At 47.3% G+C, this 13,487-nt stretch overlaps 1 protein-coding gene across 1 annotated transcript in view; it reads left to right on the top strand.

The window, feature by feature from the left end:
• Positions 1-3,468: 3,468 nt before the first annotated feature.
• PDIA5 (protein disulfide isomerase family A member 5) overlaps positions 3,469-13,487 on the top strand; it is a 92,248-nt gene continuing 82,229 nt past the window's right edge. The window contains exon 1 of the mRNA XM_040250410.1: positions 3,469-3,663. Within this exon, the coding sequence (XP_040106344.1) occupies positions 3,616-3,663 (48 nt within the window). The 5' untranslated portion in view covers positions 3,469-3,615. The remainder of the gene's footprint in view (positions 3,664-13,487) is intronic.

Genomic DNA, 13,487 nt, shown 5'->3' with positions numbered 1-13,487 from the left:
CAGGAGATACAAGGGATTCTGAAGATTAGCTGATTCATTCTACCCTTCCTTTTTTGAACTTTTAAAAAATCAAGATATGATTTACATATAGTGACGTGTACAAGGGCTTCCCTGGTAACTCAGCTAGTAAAGAATCTGCCTGTAAGGCTGGAGACACCAGTTAGATTCCTGGGTCAGGAAGTTTCTCTGGAGAAGGGCTGGGCTACCCACTCCAATATTCCCTGGTGTCTCAGACGGTAAAGAATCTGCCTGCAATGTGAGAGACCTGGGTTCAATCCCTGGGTTGGGAAGATCCCCTGGAAGAGGGCATGACAACACACTCTGGTATTCTTGCCTGGAGAATCCTCATGGACAGAGAAGCCTGGTGGGCTACAGTCCACAGGGTCGAAAAGAGTCAGACACTACTAAGCAACTAAGCACAGCACAAAGTATGCAAATCTTAGCATATAGCTCAATTAATAAATTAGTCTTTACATATGTGGACTGCCACATAACAGTCATTTAATCAAAATATAGAACATTCCTAGCACCCAGAGGTTTGCTCATATTTTTTCCCAGTTGATCTCTCCTTCTCCCCTCCCTCCCCCCACCCTGGGAACCCTTAGTTTCCTTCTATCACCAGAGATTGTGCTTGCTTGTTCTTGAATTTCAGATAAATGGAATCATACAGTATGTGCTTTTTCATGCCTGGCTACTTTTGCTCAACATCAGGGTTTGGAGATTCATCTATGTTGCTGTAGATATCTGTACTTTGTTCTTTTGTTGTTGTTGTTGTTGCCGAATAGAGTATCATTTACTTGTTATCTACTTTTCTTTTCAAGGACGTTTGGGTAGTTTTCAGTTTGCCCCTATATTAGTTTGTTAGGGTTACTTTGTAACAAAGTAACACAGAGTGGTTTAGATAACAGAAATTTAGTTTCTCACAGTTCTGGAGGCTAGAAGTCCAAGGTCAAAGTATCAGGGTGGGTTTCACCTGAGGACCTCTCTCCTTGGCTTGTAGCTGGCCACCTTCCCTTTGTGTCTTTACACAATCTTTCCTTTCCTTTGTCTTTTCATAAGGACACCAGTCATGTTGGATTAGGGCTCACCCCAATGACTTCATTCAACTTAACTACTTCTTAAGGCCTTATCTCCAAATAGAGTCACATTCTAAGGTACTGGGAGTAGGACTTCAATATATGAACTTGGCGGGGTTGGGGATGGGGTGGGGCAGTGGTGGAGAAAGAATAAAATTCAGTCCCCAACAAGCTGCAATGAATAAAGTTGCTATGAACATTTTGGTATGCGTTTTGTACACGCACCATTGTCCAAAGCGGTCAAACCAATTTATGCTCCCATCATCATTTGTAGATCATGAGCTTGAAGATGCAGAGCAGGCAGAGGAAGCCCTGTCCCAACTTGCTTTGGGAATTTCTGAAATTCTCCAACACGTTACTTCATTCAATCATTCAGTTACTCATCAAAAAGAATTCCAAAAACCACCTGAGGCTCAGGTCCTATTCTAGGCTCTGAAGTTAAGTGGTTAACAAGAGAGATGTGAAACTTATATTCCATTTGTAGCAACAGAAAATGAACATACCAGCTAAAGAAGTAATTGCAGAATGTGGCAAGTGCTAGCAAAGAAACAATGGAAGCTGAGTTAGAGAATAAGGGGTTGGGGTGGAGAGGGTAAAATCTCCTTTAAATGGGTTGCTCCAAGGGCCTTTCTCTTACATAGAGGCGAGCCCTGAAGGGATGAGAAGGTGGCAGCTGGACCAAGGGCCAGGGAAAGTGTTAAGGCAGGAAAAGTACTAGCCTTGAAGTAGGAACAACTCTGATGGCCGGGAATGTGCAGGAAATAATGGTTTGTGTAACTGGAACCAAGTAGACAACATAGAGGAGAGACAGTAGATGAAGTCTAGAGGTCAGGCCCAGACCATTCACGGCTCACGGCTCACATCTCATGCGGAAGTGTTTGGATTTCATTTTATGGGCAATGGGAAACCATTGCCGGGTTTCAAGGAAATGGCAAACAAAATCCAACTGACATTAACAACTGTATTGTAGGGGGTATAGGGAGGAAGGAGCAGACAAATGGAAGGAGCAGCCTTACCTTCGCATGGGGTGAGATGTCAGTAACTTAGACTTGGGAGGTGGCAGAAGAGAGATATTGAGTTGGCCAAGAAGTTTGTTTGGATTTTTCCGTAACATCTTATAGAAAACCTGAACAGACTTTTTGGCCAATCCAATATTTTGGCAGTAGAGCTGACATGACGTGGTGATGGGTTGAATGGGCCTGTTGAGAAGTGAGGATGGATCAAGGACGACTTCTAGGCATTGAACTTGGGACCTCCAGACAGTATGAAAAGCTCTTTCAGCTATAACCTATCAATCCTAGATTGTACATCCTTGTCCATCTCAAGCCTCAGAATATAGTAGGTGTTTAATAAACATTTTTGAATGAATAACTGATGCCATGCATGAATGTTTTAGCACATGACTCGGTTCGATAAAGGTTTTTTTTAATTGAGATAAAATTCACAAAACATAAAAAATAACCATTTAAACTGTACAATTCAGTGGCTTTTAGTACATTCACGGGGTTGTGCAACCATTGCTTATGTCTTGCTTCAAAACATGTTCATCACCTGCCAAGGAGATCCTGCACCCAGTGAACAGTCACTCGCCAGTCCCTCCTCCTCTCAGCCCCAGGAAACCACTAATCTACTTTCTGTGCCTCTGAATTTGCCTGTTTCTGGATGGTTCATAAAAATGTAATCATACAATATGCATACTTTTGTTTCTTCCGCAGCATAATAGTTTCGAGTTTCATCCACATTGTAGCATGTATCAGTAGCTCATTACTTTTAATGATGGAATAATATCCTGCTTATGAATATATCCCATTTTGTTTACCCACTTATCTCTCAGTGGACACCTGGGTTGTTTCCACCTCTTGGTTATTGTGAACAACACTGCAGTGAACATTTGTGTAACAGTAGTTGTTTGGATGCCTGTTTTCAAGTCTTTGGGGTACATGCCCAGGAATGTGGTTATTGGCTTATATGGTAATCTGTATCCAACTTTCTGAGGAAATGTCAAATTGTTTTCCAACAGGTCAATAAAAGTTTCTTGAATGAAAAAAAGGAACGGTAGGTGGGGGCAGGGATGAGGGCTTTTCGGGCCTCCATAAGCAGAACCAGACTGTGCCATTTGCAGGCTGTGTAATCTGGGTCAAATGACTTCCTGGGCCACCTCTTCATCCTCAAAGTGGGGAAAATAAAACTTTTCTCTGTGAGCCGAAGGACATGCTTCTTCTAAAGTTCTAGGCACAGAGTAAGCCCCCCAAATTAACTAACTGCCTTCCCTTACTCTGACCTTGACCATATCGCACTAGGCTCTTGATTCTACCTGGCCAAGGGGCCACGTTCAGCCGTGCTGCAAACTACAACTCCCAGCACGCACTTCTCCCGGGCAGGCTCTCCCAGCGTGGTGCGCATGCTTTGGCAGACGTGGCACCGGGAACTCGGAGGCGGGGAGCAATTGGGAAGTGGCGGCGGCGGTTGCACCCGGTGAAGCTGCGGTCGCGGGAGCCCGAGTGGGGACCGGAGCCGGCTGGGGGCAGCGGCAGCAGGGATGGCGCGGGTCGTGCCGGCGTGGCTGCTCCTGCCGCTGGCGGTCTGGGTGAGGCTGTGGCGCTGGGGTTCGGGCCGGGAAGGCACGTGCGCCCGGCGTGCAGGTCCAAGCTCCCTGCTCCCGAGGCTTGCGGGGAGATGATGCCTCCGGTCGCCTGGGTGGAGGCATGCGTGCTGGACAGGCGGGGACCCGGTGGCTGTGCGGGAGGCGGCGGGGCGGTCGCCTTGCCCTCCTTGCGGAGTGCTTCGGCGCTCAAAGGTCGAAAGGAGCCCGGGGTGGGGAAGCCCGGGGGCGCTGGGAGATCGCTGGCTGGGGGCTAGCGCGGTGGACACGACTTTACGGGGGTACAGGTCAGGGGGCGGCCATGGGCTTGGGCGGAAAGCCGGCGGTTTGCGGGGGCACTGCGCCCCAGACTCGGGGCCCTGCACCTGTGTGAGTTTGGGGTAGGAAGGGGATGCTTGGCACCTGCACTGCCGAAAACCTTGTTTTAGGACCACCTAGTTCTTGGTTTTGGCCCTGAGCAGCCGGGAAACTGCCGGCCACCACGCGGAATGCCCTCCGGAGCAGCCCCCGCTGGCCAGACTTGGCTGGGCCGGGTGGGGTCGCCGGGGCGGGGAGTTCTGCGCCTTTACCCAGCTGAGGCTGGCTGGAACCTCAGCCACTTTCTGGCTTGTGATGCGGCCTATCATTTTAATGTAGGTGACTTAGTCTCCTCATCCGTGAAATGGGGACGCTTTAGATACCACTCTCCCTCCACCCCCCGCACGGTTGCCAGGATGATCGGATGACAAATTGGAGGAGGAAGCTCTAAATTTCGAAACCCTACAAGAGGGGAGGAGGGACGGGCCAGGGTTATGGGAGTGTGGGATCTCCGGAGCAATTTGCTACCCTTGGGGTTGAGGGTGGAGAGTGTACCTCAGGGCATCGCCGGGAGAGGTCGGAATGGGTGTGTCCACAGCCCTAAGGGCCCCGGGTTGGCCCTGGTGTTCCCATGGGTGTGTGATACGGTCTCCTTCCATACCTCTCTCGTAGTTTCTGGTCTCCCCGATTGTAGGACAGCTTTGGCTCCTTCTTTTCTTGAAGCTCCTGAAGAGAGACTCCCGCTGCTGGCACTCTTTCCAACCTGGATTTTCCAGTTTTTTTTTTTTCTTTTGGGTGTGGCAAGGATGCTGGACAACGTGTGAGGAGAAAAAATGGAGTGTGGATTGAGTTGTTTTAAACACTTCCAGCTCTCAATACTGTGCCCTTCTGGGATCACCAGTGAGGAATGGCCCAGTAGTTTCTGGCTGTCTGAAAGTGGGTAGAAAAGGAAGCTCCCTGCCCCTCTGGATCTGTTTCTCCCTCTCGGAAGCGGGGCTGGAGGGGGCAGTGTCACTTCCCCAGGTTTGTTTAGGCTTGTCTGATGCTCTGTTTGCATTCTGTTCCCTCAGCCAGTTGGCCTGGGCGGTCTCTGGGCCAGGCAGGGCTGCTGGACTGTGCAGAGGGGGCCGTCTCCAGTGCCACCCCGGAAAGGTGTTTGAACTCAGTCTGTTTTAGGAGGTCTACTTTCTTCTTCCCCTTCCTTTTCCCTCCTGTGAAAATGAAAGACTTGGGACTCTGACCAGAAAGAAGTTTCATTCAGCAAACATTCATTTATTGGCTGGCACTGGGTTGGATTTGGGATGGAGGGCAAAATACACATTGTTCCTGCCCTCCCGTGTTGCCCTGAGTTGGGCAGGGAAGTCAGTCTTGTGGGAAAATAAAGACAGAAGAGTGAATAACCACACTTGAAGTTCTGGGAGCACCACTGAAGGAGAGCTGTACATTAATTTAGAGGGAAGGTCAGCCATGACTTTCCTGAGAGGTGAGTTGAGCTGTCAGGAGCGAGTGTGGGAGTCATCTAGGCAGTTGAGATCTGCTGATGCCCTCCACGGGAGGTGTGGAGAGTGGGTAGGTTTGCTGAGAGCACTAGAACCTGGGAGTCATCAGCAAGGAATTGGCATTTTCTCCTTTCCCCAAGCCCAAGATTGGCTTAGCAGGTGTGAGACTGAGGTGTAGAGTCAGTGACAAGTGGTGAGTGGACACCAGGGTGCCATGCTATGCTAAGTTGGTTCAAGTGTGTCCAAGTCTTTGCGACCCTATGGACTGTAGCCTGCCAGGCTCCTCTGTCCATGGGATTCTCCAGGCAAGATTACTGGAGCGGATTGCTGTGCCTTCCTCCAGGGGATTTTCCCAACCCAGGGATCGAACCCATGTCTCCTGCGGCTCCCTCATTGTAGGCAGATTCTTTACCACTGAGCCACTGAGGAAGCCGGACACCAGGATGGGCCTTTGTAAATATAAACTGTGTCCATGTGATAAAGGTTCCCCAGCTCCTGGGAGTGGATTGAGTTTCTTTGTTCACTCAGTATTTACTGAGAGCTGATATGTGCAGGGCCCTGGGCTGTGACCCAAGAAACGCAAAGAAGTGTGAAGGAGTCTACAGAGATTCATGGACAGCGGTATACACACATCCTATTTTTTACAGTAGCAAAAACATGCAAGTGGCTTTCATGCTTAACAATAGTAACATGCTTAAATGACTTGTAGCCCTACCCATACCATGGAAAGTGATGTTTATAAAGGATGTATGTATTTGCTAGAATGCTGGATTTATTTTCAAAATATTTTATAATGCTTATGAGGACTATCTAAGGACATGAAAAAGTACTTGTATATGATAATTAGGGGAAAAGCGGGATACAAAACGGAATCCCAGGGTGGCTGAAGCTAGCTACAGAAGTGAGGGATTAGCTGAACATCCAAATGTCAACAGTGATTGCTCTGGAAGGTGGAGTTGTGGGTGACTTTTGCTTACTTCTTTGTTTATGCTTTTTTTAATATTTCCCAAGTTTTCTTGAATTTAATGAATGTGCATTAGCTTTTAATCAGAAGTTAGTAAAGGAACTCAAAAAAAAAAAAATGTTTCTTTGGGGACTTCCAGTCTTCCAATACTGTGATGTGAAAAGAGGTGCAGTCAACACTTGGACAAGTTGGTCCTAGCTCTTCCAGGCTGGGTGTCCATGCCTGGGGCCTGCAGCTGGGGGGGCCAAGCTGTCCTGTCCCCCACCCCTGCGGCTGCCTGGCCCTTCATGCTGTCCCATTTAGCTCCTCCCTGCAGTCAGCCCTTCCTCAGGCTGTCCATGCTGACTGTCCTATAGTCTCCATCCAGAATTTGGGAGAACACGACCTCACCCTGCTCAAGCGTCTCAGTGTCAGGCTGAGGCCCGGAGTGGGCCTGTGATGACCTTTTCACAGGTTCATAGACAAATGAGAAAAATAACAATGGTGAATTTTTTCTTTTTTCTTTTTTTCATGATTCTGAGTATTTGCAGTTTAAAAACTTAATTTCTCTGGCATGGTATCCATATTGAGAGGGTGCTGGGGGAGTGGCTTAGAGTGTCCTTTTGGAAAAAAAGATGAACGCAGTGATAACTGTATTGTGATTTTTTAAAAAAGCCTTCGATTGATAAAAATCTAAATTCAGATATGTATTTATATACATAATATATTTTAAACATATTTAAAAATATATTTTAAAATTATTTAAATTATATTTTAAAATATATCCTGCTACTCTGTGAGCTTCAGAAGTCTGAGAACTATTGACTTAATTCAAAATTCTCTGATTTTATAAGAGAAAAATGAGGCTTTGAGAGAGAAGGGACTCACCCACATGAGGCCAGCTAGTTTGTAAAGACAAGGCGGGTGTGAGAGCCAGGCTCCTGAATTACAGATGGGCATTCTTCCCACTCCATCTATGTCATCCAGTTCCCACCTGCTTCCTTCCACCCACGGCCCTGCCCAGGCCTCTACCCCTGAGGGTGGCATGAAGCTCAGAACCTGGTGGGACAGGGGCAGAGGTGCAGGGAGCAGCAGGTGTTTGCCCCATCTCTCCTGCAGAGCTTTTAGTGTATACGTATTTAGGTTCTACACCATTATATATTTAATAGGCTCTTGTGGGCTGGCCTGGGGGCCTAATTGCCAATTATAATGCTGCTTGGAACCTGGAGTGCACTTTTCCCACAGAAATAAGCACTTTGCAGAGGAAGTGTTAAAACAGAACTGGCACCTGAGTTTTGGGGATGGCCAGGTGCCTTAGGAGCGGCAAACAGGGTGCTGTGGATCGTGTCCAGGGTCAGCCTCTGGGGCACCCAGCGACCAGAGAAGGGCCCTAGCTTATGCCTCACAAGGAGGGCAGACCCTGAGCTCTGTGACAGTGGGGATCCTCTGGGTGCTGGCACCTCGCCCAAACCTGACATGCAGTCATCCCTGGTCCATATTTGCTGAAAGGAATCAGTGTTGCAGGCAGGGAATCCAAGACAGAATTGTAGGCAATGAGGAGCAATGGACGATGCTAGATGGACAGAAGGATTTGAGTCTGGGGCTGGGGAAATAAGACTGGAAAAGTGAGTCCAGTAAAAAAAAAAACCTTAGATGCCTGGCAAAGCTTTCAGGACTCAAATCTGTAGGCAATGGAGAGACATGATGAAAGTTGCCCTTTTTAATAACAAGAACAGTGAGGCCACAGTGCAGGGTTGGGTTGGAGTGAGAGAGACTAATTTTCCCAAAACAACACTTTCTTCCTCTTACTTTCTTCTCTGTTATCTACAAGATGAAGTCCAGTGTGATGTTACGGAAAGAATATGAGCTTTTAGCCACACTCAGAAGCTGTGTGACCTTCGGCCCTGCCTATTTTCTTGTTTGTCAGCAGTGGTGATAATACCTATTGTGCAGAGTTGAAAGGATCAGAAATAATACAGGGAGCACCCAGCACAGTGCATTGCACATGGGCACGCCCAATAAATAGCAGCTGGCAGGCACCTCAGGTGGTTGGAGAATGGGTACCTGGAAGCCAGTGAAGGGCCAGAGGGGCTGTGAGTGGAGGCTGTGAGCCATGGGTAGGGGGCTGTACCATAGGATTCTTGGATTTTTGCATCATGGGTCGCTGGAGCCGAGGTCCCGATGGCTCCTTGCCCCTCTGCACTGGGCCCTTCAGAGCCTCCTGATGGGTGGGAGGTGTGGGTGTGTGTACACAGAAGGGCTAAGAGTTTAAGTGCTCTGCTTTTCCCCTTTCTTCTGAAAGTGGATCCTCTCTTGAGACTGGAGATACCAACCACTCTGCCTCCCTGGAGAGTTTGCCCCAGCTTTGTGGTTTTGTTCTGTGAGGCTCTTGTGTTTCCCTTGGTGGTTGTAGTAGATTTGGGAGGCTGACAGTGGACCAGAGAGTGACCCCCGGGGTGTAGGAGAGCCTAAGTTCTCCTGCATTACCAGACTTTGGTGGTCTTCTTGCCCTCCTTTCGTTTCCTCCACACCTGGCATCTTGGCAGGAGAGAGAAGGAGCACTGTGCCTTGCCCATCCTGCAGCACTGACCTGAGTCTGTGGCTTCGCATTTGACCTGTCGACGAGAATTATAAAACACCTGGTACATTGTAGAGGGCTTGCAAAGTATTTCGGTGTATCTCACGTGTAGTTCCGTGTCTCACACAAGCTGGGTAAGATAAGCTGGTTGAGTACTGTTACTTCAAGAGAGGGATGGGTAAGTTGAGAGAGAGTGGGGAGAGAGAGACCACTGATGGGCATGGCCTGGAAGGGGAGGGCATAGACAGATGAATGGGTCATCTGACTGAGCAGCCTCCTTGGCAGGTGCTATTTTCTGAAATAGCAGCACCAGCCATTTACCTGGGGTGTCCGTGATCCTTGCTCTTTAGCTCCCTGATGGCCTGAATACGGGAGGCAGGGCCGCAGCCAGGCTCTCACTGACCACCCTCCTCGCCCTTCTCATCACCCTCCCTGCAGGGCTCTAGGTAACTGTCCCCGTTACTCCCTAGGTAACGTCCATCAGGGCCTCATTCCATTCACCAGTTTACAATCACTTCTAAATAATTAGCTTTGCAGTTATGTGGTGAGGGGTGGGGATGTGGGGTTGGAATAGCCTTTTTGCATCTTTTTATTCCCTGAGATCATACTGAGCCCCCAGCTTGGATGTGTGCTCTGTGCCCAGATGGCCTGGTCATGAGCCTGTGCCCGGCTTCAGGGATTCCCGCTCCTCACAGCTGGCCGGGGCAGGAGTAGAGCATCCATCACCGCAAAGAACCCCACCATTCCTCTAACCCCTTGGCATGAGCAGATGTCTTTAATTCATGAGCAGATCCTTTAATCCTTGCCTTGGAAGGTATTAATGGAGATCGAGGTCGAGGGCTTACGCTGGGGCTTAAACATAAGGGTGATATAGCTTCTGAGCCAAGTCGTGGGCTTGGCTGGAAAGCTCTGCTCTAGGGCCAAGTAGGGCAGGCTCCCGAGGAACAAGCAGGTTTGCTCTCACCAAGGAGTCTGACCTGGCTGGGTCCTGGGTAGGGTGTTGTACATGCTCTTTATTTCAAAGGAACGTGGACCACCGTCTGCATGTTACATATATCATGTTCATTCATTCCACAGATCTTTTTTTGTTTTTAACAGATACCTCATGAGACTCTTTTATGAGCCAGACATACTGTGCCAAGGCATTGGGGACAAACTGATAAAAAGGATGGATACCATCCCTTCCTCCCATTGCCTGGTGAGAGGCCACTAATTTATTATTTAATTCAAGTAGGAAGTGCTAGAAGGAGGGAGATAAAGTGGTTAAAGCATGTGTAACAAGGGTCCCTACCCTGTTGCAGGGTGTCAGAAAAGGCCTCTCTGAAGACTTATGGACCCTTTCTCAAAAAAGTGTTTTTAAATGTATAAAACAGTATGCATAGGGTTATAGAAGAAACCCGTGATACTGAAATAGTTATCAAAATATTTTAACAAATTGTGACAAAATAGTATGTATTTTTTTTAATGCATCATGTAGGAAGGCCTAGTGACAGAGATGATAATTCCTGTAAATTATAAGTAGTGATGAGCATAGATATCTGCAGCAATCCTCTTGTGCTGAGAAGATGTAATTTCTATTGGTGACAAAGTCACGGACATTGTCAGTGCTACTGTAATTGGTTACCTACATTCATAATAAAGGGAAGACTAAATTTCAGTGAAATTAGTGAAAATAAAGATCCCATCCAAATTCACAGACCCCAGTGTAAGAAAAATTATCCCCAAATGTGGAAATTAAATATGATTTCATGACTTTCTAATGTCACGCTGGACCATTGTCTAGGAAGCCCACCTCAGGGGCATCCAGTGTTTTAGGGATTGTCACTGTGTTTTTTATTCCTTAAGACCCATACTCTGTAAACTTAGAAAGGATGCAGATGATTTCTGTTAGGTAGGGAAGAGAGATTCTTCAGGATATTAACTGGTTTGTTATCTCATTTAGCAATCATATCATACTTTTTTTCATCGATCACGTGTAAGTTTCTTATAACATCTTTTTTTAAAGAATTTGGCTGTGGGCTTACAGGATCTTAGTTCCCCCAATAGTGAAAGTTTAGAGTGCTAACCACTGGACCACTGGGGAATTCCCTATAACTTCTTCAAAAAAAATTTTTTATTAACCTTTTTTTTTTCTTTCTTACATCCTCTTTTGACCTAGCTTTGTCATTTTAGTGGGCCCCTTATTGAGTTAATAACACTTTGAAATATGTTCAATCTTTGCATGAAAATTGCACTTTTAAATTTGAAAATTATACTGGATCCCTGTTGAAGAGCCATGGAGTGAGCAGAATGTGAGGTTGTGGCACTCAGAAGGGAGGTCTGGATGGGGCTGTTAATGTAGGGGTGTGGCTCAGGTGGGGTACCCCAGGGGACAGCGTAGGGCAGGTAGAGAAGATGGACTGAGTGAGCCCCCTGAGGAACTTCTGGATTTGCAGGATGGCGGCAGTGGATTTACAAAGAAGACAGTAAGGGTTGTGGGAGAGGTGGAAGGGAGACCAAGTGTGTTGTGCTGGGGCTGAGCAAAAGGAGAAGTGGAGGTGCCCGTCAGGTCAGCCACATGGAGGTCATTGCCAAACCTCCACCAGGAGCCTCTTTGGTGGTGGGGGCAGATCTGAGGATGCTAAGGACTGCTTAGAAGGGGAGGAGGGAGGTGGAAAATTCTGGCTGTGAAGGAGTGGGGAGTGGTATGGGGTCCAGAGAGGAGGTTTTTGAAAAATGGGTTAGTGGCCTTCCAACCCAGCTGTGACTCCGACCACCTTAAAGAGGTATGTGTAAAAATGGATTCTTGGGCTCTCCAGATCCACAAGATGATTTTCTTCAAGGATGAGGCCCAGGAAGCTATCTTTCCAGAAAGCTTTTACTTACTGCTGTTGTGCAGCTACAAACCAGAGACGTTTACAAGCTAACATTAATTTTACGTGGTGGACAGTATCTTGCCAGCCAGAGTTGCCTCTTTGGGCCGAGTGGCATGACACAACTTCTGCCCATGATAAGAGCCACATACAGCAGTGACATTGTGAGACTCACTCGGCTGGAGCTTGTGCTGTTTTTGCTTTTTTCTGTGGGCAATGAGGGAATTGTGCACAACAAGTAGCAGAGAAGAGATGGCTCCCGCTGTCCTTGAAGGTCTTTCCAGTTGGTTGCGCTCAGTAGCTAGATTGGAAGGGGAAGCCGACTTGCTGGCCTCTCGGGTCTTGTTTGGGTGGAGCTCTGGGGAGTGGAGAGAGCTTGAGGGACACCAGTGGGAAGTGTGTGCATTGACAGGCAAAGACAAGAGCTTGTGATCTGTGCCTAGAAGACCTCTGAGTCCCAGTTCTGCTCTTTGAGGCTTCACCTAAGTTGAGTGTCTTTACTTCTTTGAACCTCAGTTTTCACATCTCTAAAGTAGGGATGGTACACCTCCCACACAGATTGTTTACAGCAGGTTTTCAAACATTTTTACTGCAATTCCTGCAAGAACAGTTTTGCATTTTACATTTATAACCAAGTACATATATCTATATATGAACATAACAGATGCAGATTTTTCACTGAATTGGTCTTGCTACCAATGTACACACTGATGTTTCCTTTTTACTGTTATGTAAAAAAATGCTGGTGGTAACCCACTGAAGCGATTTTATAACTCTGCTCTTGGGTTAAAGCCTGAGGGATAGAAAATACTGATTTCAACTCTCAGCTTTAGGGGATTGAATAAGATACTGTATATCAAACCCAGATGTATCTCATGGGTCATGAGCCCTTGAATTGTTATTTTCTTTTCAATTAATGGAGCTTTGAGACAGGGTTGGGTTTCCGGAGTGGGAATTCACCTGCTCTTCCTCAGGTCCTGCTGCCTACTTCTCTGCTTTCTCCTCCAGCTCTTCCTCGTTAGCAGGCCTGGCACACCAGGCTGGCAGCAGCCCAGAGCCCTCTTGGCTCTTGAAGAGGTTTTCCACAACATTAAAAGCTTTAGGGACTTAAGTCCTGGTTAAATGCACTGCAGTTGCAATTTCAGGATAAAAAAACCTGTTTTTATAAGCTCTTGTATCAGTCATCCTGCCCCTGAATTGTTCCTTGTTGACAGCCACGTTTGTGCCATGGAAAATGGGTGGGAAAACTGTGGAGCCCACGTCAAAGGTGTGGTTTTTAAAGGAAGCAAAATATAAGACATACCCTGGCTTTGCATTCATGGGAGCAAGTGGTGAGACGTGTGTGGCTCTTGGTCTTTCCACTTCACCTTGGGTCCAAGTCAGAGCTCTTTTATCTACTTGCCGGGTAATGTTGAGCAAGTTTCTAACTCTTCATCTTGGCTTCCTTATCTATAGACTAGGTATAATGAAAGTACCTACTTAATTCACTTGTCAAGAGAATGAGCTGGGACAGTTATGTGAGCAGTTTTGCTGGCTCCTGGGCACACATGAACACTCTAAACTCACAGCTCTTGCAGTGATGATGGCCTTGTCCCCAGACCTTCGGTGTTGGGATTAAAGAGTCCTCTCTCGGGTTGGGT

Source organism: Oryx dammah, unplaced genomic scaffold (genome assembly GCF_014754425.2).
Source record: "Oryx dammah isolate SB20612 unplaced genomic scaffold, SCBI_Odam_1.1 HiC_scaffold_2, whole genome shotgun sequence".
NCBI lineage: Eukaryota > Metazoa > Chordata > Mammalia > Artiodactyla > Bovidae > Oryx > Oryx dammah.
The sequence above is the reverse complement of the archived record's forward strand: the minus strand, read 5'-3'. Positions and strand labels throughout refer to the sequence as shown.